Source organism: Rhopilema esculentum, chromosome 5 (assembly GCF_057945365.1).
Source record: "Rhopilema esculentum isolate cy_ngs chromosome 5, ASM5794536v1, whole genome shotgun sequence".
Classification (NCBI taxonomy): Eukaryota; Metazoa; Cnidaria; class Scyphozoa; order Rhizostomeae; family Rhizostomatidae; genus Rhopilema; species Rhopilema esculentum.
This window is the reverse complement of record NC_142819.1, coordinates 2,769,119-2,792,316: the sequence shown is the minus strand read 5'-3', so window position 1 is coordinate 2,792,316 and position 23,198 is coordinate 2,769,119. Positions and strand designations below refer to the sequence as shown.

At 35.5% G+C, this 23,198-nt stretch overlaps 1 protein-coding gene across 3 annotated transcripts in view; it reads right to left on the bottom strand.

Moving 5' to 3' along the window:
* LOC135689658 (kinesin-like protein KIF13A) overlaps window positions 1–20,717 on the bottom strand; it is a 42,804-nt gene extending 22,087 nt beyond the window's left edge. For all 3 annotated transcript variants that reach the window (XM_065206964.2, XM_065206966.2, XM_065206968.2), the window contains exons 1-19: window positions 20,512–20,717; window positions 17,127–17,202; window positions 15,043–15,055; window positions 14,175–14,232; window positions 12,158–12,250; window positions 11,440–11,537; window positions 11,018–11,106; window positions 10,089–10,176; window positions 9,590–9,724; window positions 7,797–7,909; window positions 7,297–7,342; window positions 6,610–6,675; window positions 4,947–5,099; window positions 4,053–4,265; window positions 3,050–3,184; window positions 2,795–2,836; window positions 2,331–2,425; window positions 1,783–1,904; window positions 1,159–1,236 (exon numbers count right to left, since the gene is read on the bottom strand). In XM_065206964.2, coding sequence (XP_065063036.2) covers window positions 1,159–1,236; window positions 1,783–1,904; window positions 2,331–2,425; window positions 2,795–2,836; window positions 3,050–3,184; window positions 4,053–4,265; window positions 4,947–5,099; window positions 6,610–6,675; window positions 7,297–7,342; window positions 7,797–7,909; window positions 9,590–9,724; window positions 10,089–10,176; window positions 11,018–11,106; window positions 11,440–11,537; window positions 12,158–12,250; window positions 14,175–14,232; window positions 15,043–15,055; window positions 17,127–17,202; window positions 20,512–20,569 — 1,771 coding nt within the window. In that variant the 5' untranslated portion in view covers window positions 20,570–20,717. The remainder of the gene's footprint in view (window positions 1–1,158; window positions 1,237–1,782; window positions 1,905–2,330; window positions 2,426–2,794; window positions 2,837–3,049; window positions 3,185–4,052; window positions 4,266–4,946; window positions 5,100–6,609; window positions 6,676–7,296; window positions 7,343–7,796; window positions 7,910–9,589; window positions 9,725–10,088; window positions 10,177–11,017; window positions 11,107–11,439; window positions 11,538–12,157; window positions 12,251–14,174; window positions 14,233–15,042; window positions 15,056–17,126; window positions 17,203–20,511) is intronic.
* Window positions 20,718–23,198: the final 2,481 nt, after the last annotated feature.

Genomic DNA, 23,198 nt, shown 5'->3' with positions numbered 1-23,198 from the left:
TTAGCATCTTTAGGGGTCATAGTAGAACCAGGTTATTTAACAAAATGTGCTGAAACATATGAATGTGCTTTTAGGTAATGATACTCATTGTTCAGGCCACGATATTACAGTTAAGTGTAGGCCAAAACGTTACAATTTTTACAAAGATAAGGAATATTTCAGATAAACTACAGAAAGGATCATAGTAGACCCCCATGTGCCAAATAAAGCAAAAAAAAGAAACTTCTAGAGCCTTGAAGTAGTGTCTCATTGTAGATTTCTTTGTTTTAAGAGACTTAAAATCTTATTAATATATATCAAAACGAAATGATCAAAAAAAAATATTCCTGTGCTATATCATCGTGCAACACCAATTGCTCATAATAGAATCTTCTCAACCCCTTGACTTAAATACTAGCCACGCATTGAAGAAAGAATACTTTGTCAAAGGAAACATTGAATAGGAAGGGGCTAATAGCAGCATCTTGGAGAACCCCAAATTGTATAATACTTATTAAAATAGAGAATCATCTCTTGGTCTGAATGTGTTGGCAACAGAGTAGAACTGAATTTGGCATTTTGCAAATACGGCACAAATTGAAAATTAAGGCACAATGTAATGATTTTCAAATTTGGTTGCTCTACCACTGATTCTCAATTTTATACGTATTTTTTTCTTAATTTCTGTAAAGCTTCATACTGAAAAACGATGCTTTGGAAATGAGATGTGTGACAAATGAAAATATAAAATCGACCAAATCTTATTGCTTGAGGAAACCGGCTTCATAGATAGGTGAATCATCAACGTAATTTTTTGATTGTGCGAGTTCTGAAAGAAAAAACCGTTGCGAAAACTGCATTTGTGGAAAAGCAGAGAAATTGTTTCGATAAAAGTGCAATTATTGTCGTTTTTAAGAAAGAATCGTAATCAGTGAAGAAGAAATCTTATCAGTGACCAAAACTGTTTTAGCTTCTGCAAATTTCCTTGTATCGAACACGGCAAAATTTCTGAGCCGGTAATGGCCTAAGAATACCCAATTCTTGATAAGCAAGCGCCAACAAACGCTTGCAATGATTTGACGATAATTCACTGGCAGCCGAACAAAATTCAGATGGTGTCGCCTTCAAGTTTACAAAAATCTGCAATATATTTTTGATAAATAGTTCAAACTTGCTTACCGTCAAGCGAGTAAAATTCATTGAGCATAAGTTCAGTCTGTGCAAAATCAAAGTCCAGAGTTTGATCACTAGCTGCATCTGAAATTGAAATTATTTCTGTGAACAAATACTCAAGCTGAGAATACGTCTTGCAAAGACAATTTCCGGGTTAACAGACAAAACATGGCCAACTGATGTTTATAAAGCCTCTAGCCGATTGATAATAACAGCGCCAATGGCTAGAAACGTTTATCCCCTCCTTTTCAGGCATTTTCATTTTAAGTCGAAAGCAGAAATGGCTTTTGGTAGAAAATGAAGTTGGGAATGCAAACTTTACGGGACACGAACTAAATACAAAAGTGAAGCTTATAATGTAAGCAAGAGATGTATTCTTTCTAAGTATGTTTTGCATTCCTCACTTTCCATAAATTCACCGAATCAACTCCAACTTAGTCTGAACAAGGAAACTGGCCGATAACAGGAGGAAATCCGAGTGCTGTGTTCAATAAAGACTAGAGACTGCCTTCAAAATAAAGTTTGAATTAGTATAGACCAAGAAAATAATTTCAGCTACATACACGTGTATGCAGGTCACATACACGCTCGAGAAATCGAAACAACCTTGTAAGGCAACTAAAAAACAACCTTGCATTTGTGTGGTCGAATGAGGGCAGTTAAGTCTGAAGAAGTAGTTATTTCCCAGGAGAATTCGATCACCGTGGCGAAGCTGCGTCCTTTCAGATATCTGTTGGCCATTTACACAAGTCCTGGAACAGAATTAATAATACATCTCATATGCTGTATATGAAAATTACTGTTTACCGTGCTGTCGTAAAGTGTCATAAAGTGCTCGATTACGCATAGGTAGAGCAGGACGGTACATGGAGCAGGACGGTACATGGAGCAGGACCCTTCGAAGTTGCTACTCTGAGTTTCATACTTAATGCGATTACCAGGCAATGAATACAATACATGAACTGGTAACTCATTAGCCGATAACCTACCAGCCCTTAATTCAATACAATAATTCTTCTATCTAACTATTTATTAAATACATTCAACTCAACATTACTCACAAACTTCAGCAGTGCAGTTAAGCGCTTTAATCACTTTTGTTGCAATTTTGCTACTTTGTGTTTACAAGAATTTCAATCATAACCATTTTGAAGTGAGCAAAACAAATTCATTGTTACCTCGCTTCCGCAAAAGGTTCTAAGTAAACAATCTCATCGTCAATGTCAACTATGCAATGTTCCTTTAATATGCCAAGGCCACTTAGTTGAATATCCTAAAGGAAAAAGGTTTATATACGCCTCAAAAATCAAGAGAGAGCGGGTAAAGAAAATTCAAACGTAGGTTGATTTCTGAACAAGGAATTAAGCAGTTAGAAACACACGTTAATAAGGTCGGGCAAAACATGACATTAAACTTTGTAATCTGAAGGTGTGGTATATTGTAAACAAATTTTCATAAACTAAAGTAAGTTTAATTTTCGAACAGAAATGAAAAATATTGTTTACAGGTCTGTCGTATAGTCGTATAGTCTGTCGTATAACATATAACTAAGATAATCATAGACTTGGCAAAATATTTAAAAGATCAATGTCGTATTATCAAAATGGAGCGGCTTCATACTGAGAGAACTGCGTGTACTCACTTGTAGCTTGGGGGAGTTGTGTCGACCAATCAATGTATGTTCCTTGGAAAGAGAAACAGCAAGAAAAAATACAAAAAAGTAACATTAAACGATGTTATGATCACAGCTCTAAAAAAAACGGTTAAAAATATCTCGAAAAGCGAAGATGGCGAGACAGCATATATATCGAGCCTTTGATTGAGTATACTAAGGTGCAAGAATTCATACTTATAGATTGAAGCGAAAAAACATGGTTCGTGTAGTTAAAGAGATTACCTTTAAGTAATAAACCAGTAGCTCGTTCAATGAAGGATCTGCATTGAGATTTACAAGAAAGTAGCGACCCTCTTTAACGCCAATCCCAGAGTCCTGTACGCTGATGCCCATTTCTTCTAAGATCTGGTGACGCTCCTTAAAACATGAAAGAAGAATGCAGAATAAGGGAAGTGTTTTCAATCAAACGATTGACGTATTAAAAATAAAAGAGCTTTAGAACCTAGTTGCACGATGAAAAAATATTATCAGAGTGTATATTAATTGACAAAAGGATGTGCTGGCAATGATACGAATTGGTTTGAAGTAGAGAGTTCCGCCATTTAAAAACTTCCGCACAAGCGGAAACAGAAGGACAAAACGCATATTCAGTGCTTGTTCAGAGAAGAGAATCTCAGAATCACGCAAAAAGGACATTGCTGATAAGATCGCAAAGTTAGTAGAGAGATGAGGGTTGGCAGAATGCAAGCAATTTGACAACGCAATATATAAGCAAGAGGATAACACTGCGGGATATAATCACAAATAAATGTTACAAAATCTAACAGGCTGAATAAGAAGCGCTTTTCCTCTTCAACTAGTGTACGTGCAAAGTACATGAGCTGGACTAGAAAGGCCAGAAGTCGGGGGGGGGGGGGGGTTGTCCTTTCCAGACAATTTAAACCTGGATACACGATCAGATGCTTTGGAAACTGCACCATTCTAAAATTAATTATTTCTGAATGTACATCAATTTGTCATTACAATTTACTACAGTCAGATTCAAGTCAAACGTTCAAAAAACAAAACCAGTCTTTCCAGCCTACTTGCAGCTATTAGAGATAAAAAAAGCCCGATTTCCACCTTCCTGAAGAATCCAACAACATAAGGGTTATTTCTGTCCTTGAATGGCTGAGGCCTGAATAAAGGAAAACAGGACAAGTATCTCGAAGTGTTTCTTCTTCAATGGAGTGCTTCATCACAAGAGACTAGAGGCAGAATCTTGTGATTATCTTTGTTCGTTTACCTTGTGAATCATCTCTGTCTGTTTTTCCTTTTCTTCCCAGGTCTTCGTGCATTCTTGAATCAATTTCTCGTTTTCTGCAAGCTCTTCCCGAATATTGCCTGTTTCGGCACTATCTCTGCCGGATTTCGATAAAGTGCTTTGTGACAAGTCGATTGCTTTGCTCTGCAGCAGCTCCCGCAGGCGCTCAACCTCTTGCCGCAGTTCTCGTATTATCTGTCAAAATAAAAGCAGAGAACACTCTAAGTATTTCACAACGACAAAGAGAAAAGATCAACATAGCCATGATGTTAAAAGTGGAAGTAGCCTTTCATTTAAAAGTGACATTTTTATCTGGACAATTAAGCCAAACATAGAAAAAACAGGACAATGATTCTTATCATAATTGTTACTAGCTACGTGTTTGGCAATTTTATTCATCGTGCACAGGGACTTGTGTTCATGCTACATAATCAATCTAGAATACGAACAACAAACCCCAGCTGGCATTAGATAAACGAAAAGATACAACAACAACGAACTGTCCTTTTGCAAATTACTCTTGCCTACACCTAAGTAACCTTTATCATATAGACTTGAAGGAATTATAAACATTCTGGCCTAAGTAAACCTAGTGACCGTTGGTATTTTTGGCTCTATGCGTTATCTCGATCATTCTTTTATCTGCAAAACATTTCATTTAAGTAAACCAGAATGTTTATAATTCCTGAAAGTCTATATATGATAAAGATTCCTGAAAGTCTATATGATAAAGGTTCTTTGCATGGTAATAAACATTTTAGAGTATTTTCTTTTGCCATAAAATGAAAGTCCTCTTGCGGCAACATAATAACTGGCACTGCCTAGCACTAAAACCCATGCTTCATTTCCGAAATGAAAATAGCTTGCGGATCTAACCTTTGCATTCGGGTCTTCGTTGATGACAGCGTGATTCTCTATTCTCTTTGCTCTGTCCGCATACCGAAGGGTGGAAAGCGTCTCCTCGTAATTGTCAGCAGCAGGACTAATCGTAGCAACCATGACAGTTTTACTGTTGCCACCAAGGTTATCCTAATTGCAAAAACAGAAGGCACTTAATCTTGCGATAATGATCATTCTATCATAAAACTTGTTTTTCAACAAAAAAGCGATTCGAGTAAAATAAGGGAACCATCATCATTTTTAGGTATTTTTAGGGAAACTATCATTATGAATTGGTACATACAGTTCTAAGCCATAGAGACTATTCTTGTTTCACTATCTTTAGAGAAAACATTACTGAGAAAACGTATTTTACCGTTATTACCTCTCCCTGTATACTCGTATGTTGTGGAGAAATTTGAACTGAATTTGACTTGGCTTGAAGTGAAAAACTGGCTTAGCAAATAAATACCAGATAGCAGATTTCCATGAGATGTAAAGTTTTAGTTAACTTTTACCAAATCTATGCTAAAAATCACATACAGTGGAGCTTCGCTATATGATTGCCGGGTTAAGGATGATCCTAGCTCAAGTTAAATTCACTTTTGTAAACCAAAGTCAATTTAAGAGCGCGTTTAAAGCCTGATTTATACGCCGCGAATGCGCGAAAAATATACGCAGAAGTAGAGATTAGAAAATTCGCTGCGAAAAAGTAGAAACCATTCCTACTTTCTCGCTGCGAAATTTTTCGCCTTGTAAAATAAACCAATCAGAACAGCATTTGAAGACACCTGACTTCTGTTTTGGTTTCAGATGGCCTACGTCTTTCCGCATTCTTTTTCTCAAACACTCTCGCCTTTGAAACGTCAATAAAATAGGCTGTTAATTATCAATTTCCTGTTCCTCATACACAATCCATGTAAGTGGATTCATATCAGATTAATTTTCAAACATTTGAATTTCAAATTGACGAAAACTGGCTTGAAAGTTTCATCGTTCTACCAATATATCAGAAATGAAAAAATAGGCAAGAATTTCTTCAAATTGCTGAATTATTGGCTGCTTATTGGCCTGCTCAACAGCAAAAGTTTTAAGCAGATGCACTGACAGGATCTTGCATGCTCTTGCAAGCTTCGATGGCGACCTTTGAAAGTATTTGAAGAAGTTATTCTGGTCTTATAAATGTAAACGTAAACCTCTCTTACCGAAAGATGGAATTCCCCCTTTTGAAGACGTCTTGAATAAATTTTTCAAATCCAGTATCGCTTTTTGCTGTTTTGCTCGCTTAAACTTGCTGATAAGAGCACTATTCGGACAGTCGCTATATTATGTTGTAATATTCGCAGCGAATTTGCATAAAAATTTCTGCCAGTGTAAATTGAACTTCGAATTCGAGAGAAAAATTCGCAGCTAGAAAAGTCGTGGCGAAAAATTCGCTTCGCGCGAAAAATTCGTCTCGTGTAAATCAGGCTTAAAGAATCATAAAATTAGCACCAACAAAAACAAAGAGCAAACTTGATTGGTTAAAGGGGAAAAGTCCTCATATTTACATGACTACTTGGAATTAGAAACCCAGTAGGCCTGTATATATTGTCAAGGTTTGTCATGAAAAACCTTGCAGAAAATATGTAAAAAATATACACGATTGAAATAAAAATACCTTGAGAAGCCAAGTGAGGACAGAGTCTCTGTAAGGAACAAAACCTTTTCGATGTTTCCCACTGGCCTAAATTAGACAAAAACGCTTTAGGATTAATGTGACCATAAAATTAGAATAGAAAATTGACTACATGTTTAAAGATTACCGAAAACTTTTAACGAGAAGAGATTGAGGAAAATTGCTCTACGAGGCAAACTGTCAGTTATGTAATATCATGATTGTTAAAAGCAATTAAAAATAATTGCATCTATTAAAAATAGTCTTACATACAGTATCTTTTCACTAAATTCTAAACAGAAATTTCCAGCTTTATAAAAATCCAAATACAATTAATTTGATTGCAAACTATGGAGAAGTATTTCAGATCTTGAAAATTTAATAACGAACCCTGATTTCTAGCTCGATGGTGTACCCTTATAAAAAATAAACAAGTCTTTTATGGAAAGTTTTTTGATGTGATTTGAGACACGGAATCGACTTTTTGTTCATTATTTTGACTTCCGTCAAACCAAAGCAGTAGAAATGCTAGCAGGCTGGTTTAAATATTTATATCCATCATTCTGTGCAGTTTAAATGTAACCTGTGTGTAGTAGATATCTACCTAGGGACAGGTGAAAACATTCTTAAGCAGATTTAACGAAATAGATTTTAGAGACAGCGATTTGAAGGTTATTTAAATAATATTACCTGGTCTGCCAAAGCCGATATAACCAACCCCAGGGTACTTAAAGATCTGGAATGAGATACACAAATTAAGATTTACAGTGCGAAAATGCTGAAACTATAGACATTTGTATTTGTGATCATAAAATACGGGTTTAGGGATTCAGTTGTTTCTATGGTATAAATTTACAATGCTATTGATAAAGAATTTTTCATTCCAAAATACGCTTATTATCTGTAGTCCCTGAAAAGAAAATAATTTAAGAATCGACTAGGTCTAATGGCCACAAAAGCAAACAGAAACTTCGATAGCCTGGTGAAGAACAGGCGCTCAGGCGGAGAAAACATTGAAAGAACGAGAAAAACCATTTGAAAGCAATCAAAAATTTGCAAAAAACAAAGCTCCTGGCCTTTTAAAATTGCAAACAATTCCAAAACTGATATTTACCAACTACCAAACTAGACTTTTTCTTACTATTATATATTTAATATAATAAATCATCATATGATAAAAAACGTCTTACTTGTTGATGTTGCCTCCTTCTTTGAGCCGATCCCCCGCAGCACCAGTTTTTGATACACGTTCACTCCCTGCCAAGTCCACCAAACTTATCTTGCTAACTTTCTCACCAGTACTCTAATGGTGGGTATAAAATTGGTACTTTAGATTGCGATAGGGAATTACAAAACAAAAACATCGAAAAAAGAAAACGATAGAAAAAATCCAAGAACACGACTTCTCGCGTAAACCGTTGGTATCCCTCACTCTAAGCAGACCCACAATGGCTGATAACAACGATTTTCAGTCGTTTATTTATCAGATGTACCCCCACCATTTCAATACAGTGGAAGGGGTTTCAGTCAATGTGGTGTTAAGTGGACAGTGGATATCATCTATAATTTTCAGAAGTTTATAAATTTACAATACAAAGATTTGCATAAAATGGTCGAAAGAAATTATTGAAAATTCTTCAGCTAACGCATTAAAGACTATTGCGCAACCGGCATGCTTAGCGGCAGTTGTCTTGAGAAATTGACTGTGTTTTGTAATTTCATGCAACACGATATTGGGATAGTTGCAAAGCATGCCAATTGCGCAAGAGCCTTTACCAGTAAGTTAAAAGATCAAGTGACGAAATATAATTATTGATCGTTAGTTTCATTATCTTGATTAATAAACGCTTCAAAAACATTGAAATTATTTCACATTTAAATCATTTCATTTAAAAATGTAAAAACAACAAATGTTATCTTTGACTCTTTATATTTTATCACCTCTTAAAAAAATCAAGATACAGAACTATGCTTAAAATTTTGAAGACGCCACGAAATAGCGAGCACACAGCATACTGTACTTTTCGTCCGACACTCTCAAAGTAAAAACATCGGATACTGACAAAAAGCAAGCGGAAAATTTATATCCAAGTGTGAATCGAAGATAACGCGAGAGGAAGAAAGTCGTCTCTGATTGGTTTTAGCTTTACCTACCCGCGAACCACACAGATGATGTTTATTAGACGCGTTTAATTAGTAAGAACGAAAATATCACCATCCGACGTTTATACTATGAAGAGTGTCAGACGAGAAGCACTTCAGTATGCTATGTTCCCGCTATATGGCGCCTTCTTCAAATTAAGCATATTTCTTAAAAGCACTTAACAACATTTACATTATGTTGGATTACTCTGGAAAGATAAAACAAACGACGCCGTTTGCTGTAGAAACGCATTGCGGAAACGGCAAGCACTACCTAGCAAGAAGATTCAACCTATTTCAGATAAAAAATAACTCTTCAATGCTTAATTGGGCAAAATTTCTGATCAAATCAAATCAAATAGGCCGCAAAACTAAAATAGTGTCCACTCCCGCTCGTTCATTCAATCATATTAAATTCTTTAAACATGGTTAAGTATACAAATATAATACTGGTTTATAAATATATATATATATAATGCTTGTTTTGAAACTGTATATTTCATGCAGTGCTTAGCTCACTGTTTCTTTCAGTTCTGCGAGAAAAAACCCATTCAATGGCAGAAAGGAAAAACGCAGGTGCATATAGCTTTCAGCTATTCATAAAACTACGCACGGACCAAAATGAGTTACAGATAAGATCTCTGGATCCCCCAAAACAGCAGTGGTGCCATCTCCTTTGGTTACCAGTAAAGCTAACAATTTTACCAGCACGAAACAGGCCTAACTGTACAAATGTCTAGGATATCATGTCATTTAAGAGCACTTGTGGATCAATCTTGCACTACTGTTAACTGTTAAGAAGAAAGAAATAGAGCATAAACGTAGGAAGCCGCCTGATTACCTCTGTATGTGGATCATATATCCGTTGCGTAAGAACGACGTTGAAAACAGCGTGAGAGCGACTGCTTTCGGCGTTCATCATGGTGGCAGCCACAGTTCTAGATTTGTTTCCCTCTACCATTAGATTTTCTATATCCTAGGAACAAATATGCGGAAATCCAGCAACATAGATTCACTGAAGAAGATTGCGCAGATTTTGCAGAGATAATCCAATATTTTCGTTTATTTTTAAAAACAGATTATCAAAACAGTTGAGCAACAGGGACTTATTCTAAATACTGGATATCTTATGGGTGTGTTGTTGCGGGAATTGCTGTACTTGGAAATATTAAACAGAAAAATTACCGTATTCATTTTAAACAGTATTGAAAAAAATTTCCTTGTATACTCATTCATTTAGCACTACACAGCTGTTCCACATCCAGGCTACATACTGGTGAACTTAACTAAATTCCATATCTCAGATAGTTTGTACTTGAAATTATCAGATTTCTAGCTACCTGGAAACAGGACACAACTAGTTTTGACAGTCCATCAACATACGGGCCAAGAAGTTTGTGCTCTCGAACCTTCAGATTTTGCTTGTCACTAAAACAAAAATTTAGCTGGAGATACTCAATATGAACATTTTAAGAATTGAGATATTAAACACGCATTGACAATTAAATTCCTTTATAAAGCAGAAGACCCGTGACTTAAAAATTGTTAAATACAAATGAATTTTATCAAGAAAATAGCAGCACTCCCATAGAATAAAATTTTATTACGAAGAACTTTATAGAGGGAATTAACTTGAAAGAGGATTCTTATACGTATGCTTTACATTCTTGAAAGAAAATTCGAAAATCTGTCGGCCCCGAAAACCTCTACATTTATGACAGTTTTGACAACAGAGAAACTGTCCGTTGTGTGAGGCTGCCCGTTCTAAGGGATTGTCCGTTGTCTAGGGAGGAGGTCATCTCAAGGCTAAAGAGAAACTTTTGGGGTGGGATCGTTTGTCTACTGTTAGAAGTTGTCCACAAAAAGCATTTATTATGATCAACTGATCTTATTTGATTGCGAGGATGACTCAGTACAGATCCAAAGGTCTAGGGTTCGAGTCCCTGGCATGACCAAACTTTCACCCAGAGTGAGGAGAGCCAGCTTTCTGTAATTCCAAGGTGTGGTCACATCGAGAAGAAGGACCAGGACATTTCTCGATAGGCATAAGCTTTTCAGTGTACTAAAAACTACCTTCGAATGCTAGGTAGAAACAAATACAAAAAAGCATGATTTACAACAGTTTAACGATCACTTTACGAGTTCTGCAAAATGACATTAATCTTCAAGATACAGCTATCCAAAACAATTGGATTTTAAAAAGGCACACAGTGCATCTTGCAATCAATCGATCAAAACTTCATCAAAGAGATTGCCACGACTGTCTCACCTCTTAGGACAAAGAAGATCTCTGACTTTCTCATTGTAAATCTCCATGTAAGACACCTCAACCTTAAAACTCATGTTAGGATCTTCCTCCTTAAAATAAAAAAAACATCATCAAAGATACAGCCCAAACAGTATAAGAAAAATCGATATATTCATAGTAAAATATCACTACATTTACTGCTTTGCTATCGCGAGGCAAGGAAAATGACAGTGAAAAGCGGTAAAAACTCGAGCATCAACAATGCCGAACATAGTGCTCTACAGCAAATTAACAGCATGATGTCGGCAGCTAATATGAAAGTGAGTTACCTGGCAAACCTCAGCAAAGCAGGAAAAGATAAATGTTTTGAGTTTATCAGCATCAGACTATCAATATCAATACCACGTTTTTATAAGCAATGATCGATAGATGTCAGTTCTTACGTGTTTTCCTGCGATGTTTTCAAACAAGCAGTCACAAATTCTTGGAATCAGACCTTTTGCGGAAGGTGATCCCATCATTGTGTAGCTCTTTCCTGATCCTGAAAATCAAAACGAAACATATGCAGCACACTTTACGATAGTGGCCTCAGGGCAGATGCAGTAATCTTCTATGGGTCTAAATCGTTCATTTCTATGAGTGAGAACCGGGAACTTAATTCTTTCTCACAAGCAGAACCTGGCACTTTTAGAAACAATGACGCAGTTGATAAATGTGTTTTTTAAATTTCAATAAAGTATACTGTAAAATAGAGAAATTATCTTTTTTAAATCGCAAAATTTAAAGATAGCACGGAAATGTTAAAACATAGTATGATAATAGAGAAGAAGAAATCTAATTTTAATTACAAATCTAACTAGATTATATCAAGGACAAAAAATCAATTATTATCATATTTCAATATCGACTAATCAAGTTTCAATGACTTCTAGATTACTTGTAATTTCCTTGGCTTTCTGTATATTGTTTCAGTGATAAGGACATGAAGCCCAAACAGTTTAAAACTCGAGACTCAGAGAAAAATCAAGAGTAAATTGTTAGGAAAAAACCTTACAAAACATCGGGAGCTTTGTGACAAATTGTGACAAAGTGACTTTCTTAACCGCCAAAATTTAGATATCGCAATGAAAAATTTGATTTTCAAATTAAGGGCACACGTACCTGTCTGTCCATATGCAAAAATACAAGCATTATATCCGTCAAATGCATTGTCTACAACGCCTTTTCCAAGACATTTATAAACGAATTCCTGGCCTATATGAAAAATTATAATCCATTCAAACATAATATACATTGGACAGAAAATTATTTACCTTCTTCATTATACATTAAAGAACATATGTTAAGAGCTTATACATTGAAGTCAACCTGTTAAAAAATATAGTTATTATTATTATTATTATCCCCAAACTCAGTTCTTGACTTAATACTAAACTTAGCTTTGTGCACAAATGTCTACAAGTTTTCTTTATTTATAAAAATAGAGAATCCCACAAATCAGCTCTTGCCTAAAGACTAAGCTTAGCTTTGCGCCTAAGTGTCTACACGAGTTAGCTTAATCATCCAGACTGGCGTTGCTATCAGAAACAGCTAACATTATTATGAAAAAACTTAATCTCTTCTTCTTACATTCAAAGGAAGCTACACGTTAAAATATTCCTGGTCAACATTAAAGCGAACAGTAGAGGTTAAGAAAGAGGCTTGTCCTAGATCGACCTGGCTTTGAAAAGTACTCATGCACTCATGCATACATAAAAGACACTATAAAAGTACGCAAGATTGCATTCATAAATTCAAGGTCATTTGCCCGATCAGGCCAAAATGTCGGACAATAGAGACATTGTGGTGCCTTATGGTTTCGAAACTTTCAACGGTCCTTGTCAAGGTCCTACAGCTAAAGTGTCTTTTTAACCGGAAGGTAACTTGTCGCTGTGTACGGAGAATACTTACAAGCCAGTGTGTGACTTATTCTATTATGTAGGCCATTTTTCTCAATTAACAGAGCAACGAACGACGCAATGTGTCACTGGTCGCTCGAGTCCTACCCTAATCGTACCCCTCACTCGTATTATTTCAGTATACATCCTCATCTCCTGTAAAAGTAATCGACACTGCAATTTCCCCCCACGAAAAAGGTTGATTTGAGAATTAGCAGTCATTATAAGTCTAGCCAGTATCAACTACTGGCCTACAATGAAGATCTGAAAATTACAACAACAATATTCCGAGAGGGACATGGGATACAACTGCAATTTGCAATAATCTAGAGTAGATTACAGACATTGCATGAATTATAATTTTATCAATATTTTTACACAATCTTTTTGTGGTACAGAACTTAAAATTTTTGCTCTTTTCAAAGCAGGCCTTTTCGTCAGAAATAGCCCACGCGAGGGGCTCATCGCTCGCGTGATTTCTTTTTCGCGAGAGCTCGCGCTGATAGTGAAAAAATTGTTCCTGTTATAAGGACCCTTTTGTTTGAGGTAACATCAAATGAAAAAGAACTGTTACAATGTTCTGTAATGCACTCCAAGAAAGACTGAATCCCCTTTATAAATGTGCTTCGTTTATAAATTTTATATACATCACGATGGTCATAAAGCCGTTATTGCCGGATGATTGCAGAGTGTTGTTCCATACCTTTTTAAAAACGCTTTTACTGCCCAGAAAATGTCCTAAGTGCTATTGTGGTTCAAATACTAAGTACCTAAAGCATTCCTAAACATTCGCTGCGGAATTGATTTTCAAATGCACTTTTTCGTTGAGATGTGGTTAAGTCAACTTTCTTATATTTCCTGTGTTTTGATATACCAGCTTTGTTTCGTCTATGTCACTTGCTTGGGTTACAAAATATGACTGAAAATGTGTTAATTGTTGAAACGTTTATTTATGTGATCGCGAGTGATCGCTCGTGTCAAACGAAAAGGCCTGTTAAAGCCATTATTAATATTTCGCATTACGTACAATTAATGAAAATGGAAATTAACAGCTAATGACCGACCAATAAAAACAACAGCCAGTCAGTTCCCATGCGCGAGTTTGGTACAATCAGCAAATATTGGCCTTGGTATATTACTTGCTTAATACTCCGTATTAAGAAACGGAGCAAATTACTGATCTCTAAAATAGCTTCTAGACAGTTAGAAATCACACTACACATACACGTAAATAAACTTACTTGCAAACTTTTCAACTTCTTCGTCCATTGACCAAAAGCAGTAATCATACGCAAATGTCTAGAAAAAAGGGGATTGACTAATTCAAACGTCGCCTTCAGACAAACGAATGACAAAAACTTCACTTTTTGTAACTGGTGGGTCATCTTGTTGTACGAAAGACTTTATCATAAAATAGCAATTAAAAATGTCTGAAGAACGTGAAAACACAAGTAAACAGGGTAAAAAGAAGTTGACCAGGAGGAGACCACACATGACCCAATCATTTTTCCAAAGAAGTGAAGGAGGGGGGTTTTCTTTCCCACAACGACTTCTTTCTGAGATTTTTTAGAGGTCACACAACGCAGCCCATTATCATAATGAAGCGACAATGTAGACAAATGATATTTTAACAGATCTAAATTGTTTTGTTTTTTCTTGGGGAAATGCTTTTCTAAAATCTGCTGTTTTCGTGAAAAAATCTCACCTGGCGTTAATATTTAAACAAAAAACGATTAAGCAACACGTGCAAAGGATCGTGCAGCAAAAATTGTTACTTTATCAAAAATAGTGGTAGCCAAAACAAAAAATTGCAAAAGAGCTACCCCCTGTATGTACTGGCACCTGTCACACCCAAATTAAACAACCTCCCCTGTAAGGAGTCTTTTCGTAATGAAGACTTACTTTAAATAATCAAGCCACAATTTTTCATAATACTAGCTCGACCCGAAACGAGCGCATAATTGGCATAAATCTTAATAATGTTTTTCCGGCACTGAACAGATATTTGAGAATATTATTTATGAACTACAACCAATCGAAGACATTTTAATAATGAAGCAGCAAGAGAAGGAGGCCATAATTGAGAAAGAGGCCATAATGACAACTTACCCTTGGCGGTTTCCTGAAATAAAAAGATACAAATCAAAATATCAGTGAACGACAAATGAAAAGTACAATGCAAATAACTAAAATATTTCAAATAAACAGGGGTATTGTGGCATTAATTTCTACAATTGTGGCATTAATTTCTACAGTTAGGAAGTGTGCACGACACATTTGCAACCGTTTAGTTACCTCATTATTACATTTAATCGCTTTCATGGTGATCATTTACTGGATAAATTCTAATCACGCATTGAATGAGGCTTATGCAGGTGAATAACTATATACAAGGAATGATTAGTGCTATATAAGGAACGCAGGGTAAAATTCCAGAGGTTTTACATTTTTAAATGATGGAACAAGAAGATAAGTGCGGGCGCTTTAAACAATTCGAACCCTGCAATGACCTGAAAAAAGGAATTCACACGTATGCACGAAAAAAGCAGCAATATCAGAAAATATAGAAGCTACAAATTTAATTTTCTTGCAATTCTGAAATATTGTGATTAAATAGGTAAATACAGAATGAAATTAGCCAACAGGGACCTTGCGTCGCAGAATAAGAGCTAATGTTTCATAGAGGTAGCTTTTTACAAAAGAGAATATTTCCAAAAAGTTGGGGAAGGGGGAGGGAACGTGCTTCTGGTGCGTACCATTCTTGAATGTCAAAATATCTTCTGTGCAAGCTTGTACCGTATACTGTTTTCTGTTCATACCGTGAAGAAGAAATCCACCTCAATACTAGCCGTAGCCTTATTGCACTTAGCCTGCGTCACAGACCATAACTCCTCCTGATTTGAATTTTACGATGCGTAGGTTTCTACCTGAAAAATTGCTGATCGGCAGAGTTGGGAGTTGGGGTGTGTCACACCCCCACACCCTCACACCCCCCACACCACCTGGTCGGGACCTCCTTGCCCATATTATCTGCTTTACATTTCCTGTCTTGAAACAGTCCTTTAATTGAGTTTAATAATATTTTCGATGAAGAAGGAATTAAAAACCTAATAAAAGAATTATCTTCCAGGTTACAACATGCAACTTCCTGTAAATATTTCCCTGATAAATTTTTGTAATTTCCTGCCATAATGTTTTACTTGGTTGTCACTCAAGAGATAAATTACTCTTTAGCTTCTGTTCATTACATTTCACTTAACCTTTACAATGGTTATTAGACAGTGTAATTGAACAAAAACAGACAAAGTAGTGAATTTGTAGTGAATAATTGGAAAAAAGGCAAATTTCCTGTTCAACAAAAATAAACTGTCTAGATTGGGATTTCAAGACTCCTGTGCAACAGAAATTATGATATGGGAGAGCAGTACACGCTTTTGGTGTATAAAACAGTTTGAGGCTTTTAAGTTGCTAAGAATCTGAGTTTCATGCTTAATCTGGCAACAGTTTCTACCTGTGGATAATTAAACAAATTCTCTATTGAAACAGAGTATTTGATTGAAATGTAAATAGATGGTTTGATAGTATTGTCAATCTATAAAATATCAAATAGGTTTTGAGTAGAATTGTGGTATGTAAGTAAAAATATTTTAAATAAGAGAAACGTGATAGATGGATAAAAATCCCTACCCTCTTGTAACCATGACACCAAATGACAGCAACTGGTTTGCGTTTAAATTCTAATTACTGAGAATTTTTAATTTCTACGCATTATAGGTCCATACTGTGACATAAAAAGATTAAAACCTCCTATTTGCCATGGCCTGTGCCACTTTCCCTTCCCCAATGTCTAGGAATCTTTATAAACCTCTGATATTTTCAACATAATGTTGATTAGAGCGAGCTACAACACTGTACAGACCAGATGCTCTTGATGCATTGTGAAAACCTTGATGATATGAATGGAAGTCAATTTACAAAAAGTATTGATTCAAAATGGCCACACTGATAGCAGACAGTTCAAAACATTTCATGGCAACAATACCTTGATGAAAACAAAATTTTCAGGTTATTTCACGTTCTGAATGCTCTTAAAGAAAGTTTCTGGCATCACCTTGCAGCAAAACAGAAAACCTTTTTTGGCCAAGAAAAAATAGCCTGTAACTCACTTTTATTATATTTTGTAAATTACATACCTCTCTGCCTTGATTGCTTTGAGAAATGTTTGATTGTTGTCCATATCTATACAAATGTCAGTCCCAAGTTCTATCTCTAAAAAAACCCAAAAATTTAAATTAATAAAAAAGAAAACAAAGCAGCTGTTTAAAAGTGAGTAGCTGTTTGAAAACTGATTTGCCTTCCATAAAGTATATATCAGTTTAGATTTAAGTTTAAAAAAAATTAGCATTAAACCATCAATGACCGGGCAAAAAAATATAAATTATGAAACTAAGTTAGCTATCATTGAAAGATTACAATGGCTTAGCCCTAATTGTTTACTGGCAGGCACTAACAGAGAGTTACTATTAAATGCCTGATAAGCTAGGTAATTTCTTTGACCTAAATGAATAAAAAATCCAATTCATACCAGATAGGCAGCTTAAAACAGATTTTACTAAAAATAAAAGGACCATGCAAATATTATCATATGCAGGGAAACTTGTTTTGAGAGGCTTTTGTAACAACCTTTCGTAATATAGTCTTGTAGACAGGATTAACACTGACAATCTTAGCCACTTAGAACAAAGCATGCAGAAAACTTGTGGTCTTCAGATAATCCCCAGAATATGCTAATTTGCAATAAATAAACATTTAAAACATAGGGTTTCTGGATTTGCTATTTGAGGTAACACAAAGAAAAAATTCATTGGACATTGTTTTCTTCAGGATATTTCTGTGTTTTTGGTAAATTATGATTGACCATGCTGACTGATCTATTAATTTTTCTTTTCTCTTATTTTATCTTGGTTTTGTGGATTCTTCTTTTCGGGAAATTTCGGTATCCTTCTGCATAATTACTGCATTTTGACTTTTTTTCTTTCTGGGACCCAGAATATTTTCCGGGACCACTCTTCCCATGATCTGCTACCTTTTCCGACCCCTGCTGCCACTATTACTTATTGCAACAAACTTTAAGGTTTTGGCTGCACACCAAACAGCTTTCAGGACATTCAAACACTGAGAATGTCATACCTTTAAGCCTTGAGGCAAATTCAAGCATACAACTTCTTTAACCCTAAGTGAAATATGGTGGCTGTGGTACTGCAATATGACACACTGTGTAAAGCAATCAGCAGTTTTCCAAAAGCTTCATGAGTGTGGGGAAGAAACCACATAAAAAGCCACAGAACATGCCAATTCTGCCATAATCTTGTATCTAGGCTTAAGTATTGCTCAACAAAGAATTATGAATGCATAGTTTATTTAGAAAAATGTGCAAAATCCAGCATTACCATTATTCAACTACATTATAACATGTATATATACAAAGTGACTTAGGGGTCATTCAAAATTGATTCTGAAAGGGGGCAGAGGTGTAGGAAAAACTGGTAAAGTATGACATTTTTCACACTTTCACACAAAACTGACAATAGAGAAGCATCAAAGGTGACCAATGCTAATCCTAAGCATTGAAAAGAAGCTTGTGGACTAGAAGTTTAGAATGGAAAGGTCAAAATCAACAATGAACTTAGGCTTTTTTGATTTGTGTTTTATTTGTATTTGTTTCTACCTAGCATCCAAAGGTAGTTTTAGGACACTGAGAAGCTTATGCTTATCGAACAGTGTCCTGGTCCTTTCTCTCGATGTGACCACACCTTGTGATTCCTGGGCCTGGAGTTACAGAGAGCTGCCAATACCCAGAAATATGGTCACATCGAAAAAAGGACCAGGTCTCAAGTGTCCTAAAAACTACTTTCTGATGCTAGGTATAAATGAATACAAACAAACTGATCAAATTTAGCATGATGTAATTTCTGAACAGTCTGTCAGCCATGTTATTGCATAGAAACCAGATAATGCCAAAATTAACAAACATATCACAAATGCTTCTACACCATCTCATACAAACTTGCACCAACCAGACAGCCTGCAAGTTGAATCTGACCTTTCACAAATTATAAATTTCATATTCTTTCCTATATATCAGTTGTTTATCTTTTGCCTTTTGGATTCTTTAGCAGATTTTTTTAAAAACATCTAGCAGAATCATAATATACATGCTGGATAAAAAATTATTTAAACTGGTATAGATGAAAAAAGGCTCCATAAAATGAAATTTTGGTTTTGACAGTCATAATTTTGTTTAAAAAATTTGCCTTGCTATTCATTTCAAAAAAAGACAAGTATCTGCTTTTCTGGCCACTAAAATGAAAGGATACACAAAACACTGTTTACAAATGATTGGTTGGGGGTATGGAGCAAACAGTAATAAAAAAGATTTGAAAACAAAAACTTTTTCACAACACACAAAAAAATCTGGGAATGAATGTAAAGCTATGGATGTACACCTAATTAAGATAGCCCTCTACAAAACAGTTTTCACCCGAATTGCTTAGTTTCTCAGACTTAAAATGATATGACAAAGAAACAAGAAGAGTAACTAAAAAACTAGTAGTAAAGAATATGTGTCAAAGAATACTAACTTAATGGACTCTTAATTTGCTAAGACTATATCATCTGTCACTACTGAGAAAAGCCTTGTAAATATAAGGTTTAAAGTGCAATAAAACTGCATAGTTTGCTAAAAACTGATAAATTACCAATTAAAAAGTTTTGGCATTGAATCACATTGAATTACACTTTGTAAACACTGCATAATACTTGCATCAGGTTGAAATACCCAAATAAATAGCAAGTAAATAAATTTAAGTCTTAGAATTAGAAGTAAAATAGGAAAGATAGATCACGAAAAAGTGTTAAAATTTTGTTGATAGCACAGGGGTGTGGATATGATTTTACTCGTTAGCCGGGAGTTGCCGTTTTCATAACAAAAATAGTTTCCAAAATAACTCAGATTACAGTGTGAAATTCCAATTTTTACTAAGCAGGTAAAATATTGGATAGTTGATAGCTTTGCTTGGCCAAAGTTGCCTGGTTTGTTTTGCCGCGTGGATCAGCAGCCCTACGATTGTGCAATGCAGCGACTTGACGATATCACAACATTCAATATAAAAACATTCCGTATGGATCGTTGATTTGAAGCTTGTAATTTTTCTCTTGATTTATTCAGAAAAATCCGATTTTACGATTACTGTTTTACTGTATTGAAATCTACTGGCCACGGAATATTTTATCAATACGATCTTTTGAAATACTCTTTCAACACTTCCCTTTGTGATATTTACATTTGTGGCCTAACTAAAAGGTCTTTACTTTATGCAACCTGCCCTCTTCACAAATCTATTGCAGTAAAAACGAGATATTACATGGTCATAGCTGTTACCATACGTAGTTCAAGCTAACTTTCACAAAGCTATATGAATTATGGTGTTAAATTTTCGTTACTCGAAACGCTCTTATAATTCATTCAATAATCTCTGTGGGTAGATTATGTTAGCATAGTGTTCGAAAAGTACTCACCTCGCCTATTTAAAGGCCTGACCCTTACTGCCACCTTTACCTTGGAAGAAACATCCATTTTACCTAATAATTCCTTGTAAACTTCTGTACAAAGACGTGCATTACTGAAATTAATGTTTACAGTTATAGGCAAGGTGATATTGTCTCGCCTACTCGCAAATCCTTCACCATCTTTAGTGGTTTCATATTCTTACTGAGGGCATGGGCCCAAGTCAACCTTTGAAGGGGCGATGGTAGTGTGTGACCAAATGTGTTTATGTAAACATTTCTGTATCAAGATTTACTTTGGTTTGCAGAGATATAAAAACTTTCATTTCTCTCTTTCAATCGATAAACACGTTTCTTGTTTTCATATCCATGATTCATAGATGTTAGTGTTTACAGAAGTGTACACAGTCCAAATTTTTAAATAAGAATCCTTCTACAACAAAAACCCAAGCCCAAACTTTCAAAACTCCTGTTTGGGTCACAATGGAAACGTTTGTTATCAAATGTGATCTTTCGAATTGTAACTTTCGTGCATTTTGGTTTGTTGCCAGAAATGTTGTAATCTCTCCCTCCCTATTCTATCAACTTTACTTTCAAATTTTTGCACATGAAACTGGAAACAATTTTTTGATAGTTCAGATTTGTTATTTCAAAACATGTTTTGGGTTCCTGCGACAGAAGTAATTGTTTTGTTGACTGTGCCTGTTGACTCAAAGAATACTTAGTGAAGTTTTATATAGCGAATAGGGATGACGAATTGGGTACAATGGGTTTTTACGTTAAATGATTTATCAAGAAACGATTTTGTGTGCAAGATGCGGTAAAAAGTTAGGTTTCTCATGTACAAGAATATTTCGAAGTTTCATATAGACGTGACAAATGCAGCTTGGCACACAGACTCTGTAAGAAAAGAATTCTTTCCTACCTGGAAACATACAAATGCTACAAAAATTGATCAAACCCAAGTCAATTCACGTGCATTTCCCAGTTTTAAAAACTTCGTTCCAGATAAACCGGGGGAAATTTTTCGAATATGCCATTTTCTGATATCTCAGTCCAAAGGACTAATTTGTCTCCTTTTTGAAAGCCCAGACAATCTCTAAATTGCTCGCCAGACTAAAAAGATTTTTCGTTGACGCGACAGAGTCTGATCCGAAGGGGCTTATTGTTTTGTTGCATGTTTTTTTTACAAAAATAATATTTGCGAACTTGTCTGTCTTTTACAACCTTTGCTTTAAGAACCCAACAAAAACCTTAGATTTTTATTTGAGCAATTGCTGCTTCTGTTTTTCCAAAACTACGGAAGCCCATTTGTGCCATACAAAGTTTGTTCGAATGCATATGAAATTATTTTCACTAGATAATGTAGACAATGTTCATTTCATTTCATACAAAGTTTGTTTCACTGTGTACAAAGTTTATTTGAATGCACACAAAGTTTATTCAAAATGCTAACAAAGTTAGTTATGGCTTTGAAAAAAGCAAACATTTTGTCTTTTCGTCTAGATCTTTTCGTCTGCCATTCTTCAGAGCATAGACGCGTTTTCACGCTACCCATTTTGGGTAAGCATTTTCTGACGCGATACGTGCGCCGCGCGTTTTTTTCAGCGAAGCGTCATGATGCGTCAAAGTTGGATAAAACGAAGCAGATAGAAATTATCCGTTTTAATGCGATTCAAGGAAGGGATATAAAGATGAGTTGGCTAGTTTGCTTTTATGTTTATTAGCAGTCCTACCATAATGAGAAACAGCATGGAGAAGGCAAGCTTCACTGCAATTAACCCTAGGATAACATATTACCATGATATTACGGAAACTCGGGCCACTTTGCTACTTAAAGTTTCTTACGTGTTTCTTAATCTTTTTAGGATCGATATCCAGCAATAATACTACTTTGAGAAGTTGGAGATAAAACAAGTTTTTTAATGGAAACTTCTTGAGTCTGGCATTTTCTGAGAAAGAATGTAATCTGCATGTCAAGTATAGTGTTGCAGGATGCACAGGGGCGTAATGGAGGCATCTTGGTCTCTAAGGGAAAACACTGAGACGGGACCTCTATTTACGGACTGCAGAAAGTCCCATCAAAATGCAAAAAGTGAGAATTTGCGTTAACTAGGCGGAGCTTTAGTTAGAGAAACTTTAGATGACGAAAGTTTTTGAAAATGAGGTGAACTAGAAAGTTCTTAAAACATGAATATAAAAATAATTTGGGGACCCGTTTTGATCAGGGGCTCTAAGTTCTTAAACTAAGGTGCCCTAGACTGCGTTACATGGTTGCGTATACAGTGACTGGGAACATTAAGTCTGCGAATCACAGCACTCAAAGCTTCTTAGCTTTTTATATTCTGGTAGGATTATTTCTTAACTTTGAAAATTGAGCCTACCGTTTTCTGTAAGCTTTTTCTTATAGAAAAACACGTATAGTAGACAATGTATCAGAATCATAAATCTCCATGTACTTCTGTTGTGCTGATCTAATGCCAAGCTATCTACACAAGAAAAATCATGTTATCATGCTTCGATGCAAACTTCAGTGTAACGGGTTTTTCTGGAAAAACTGGAAGATCTTCTCACAATACTGCAGCTTTCATAACACCCACACAGCTTATATTTTTCAGCGAAAACTAATTGCAGGAAGCTTATGCCCTTGAAAAGATTGGATAGAGAAGGGGCCTTAGGCCAAATTTAAACAACAAAGT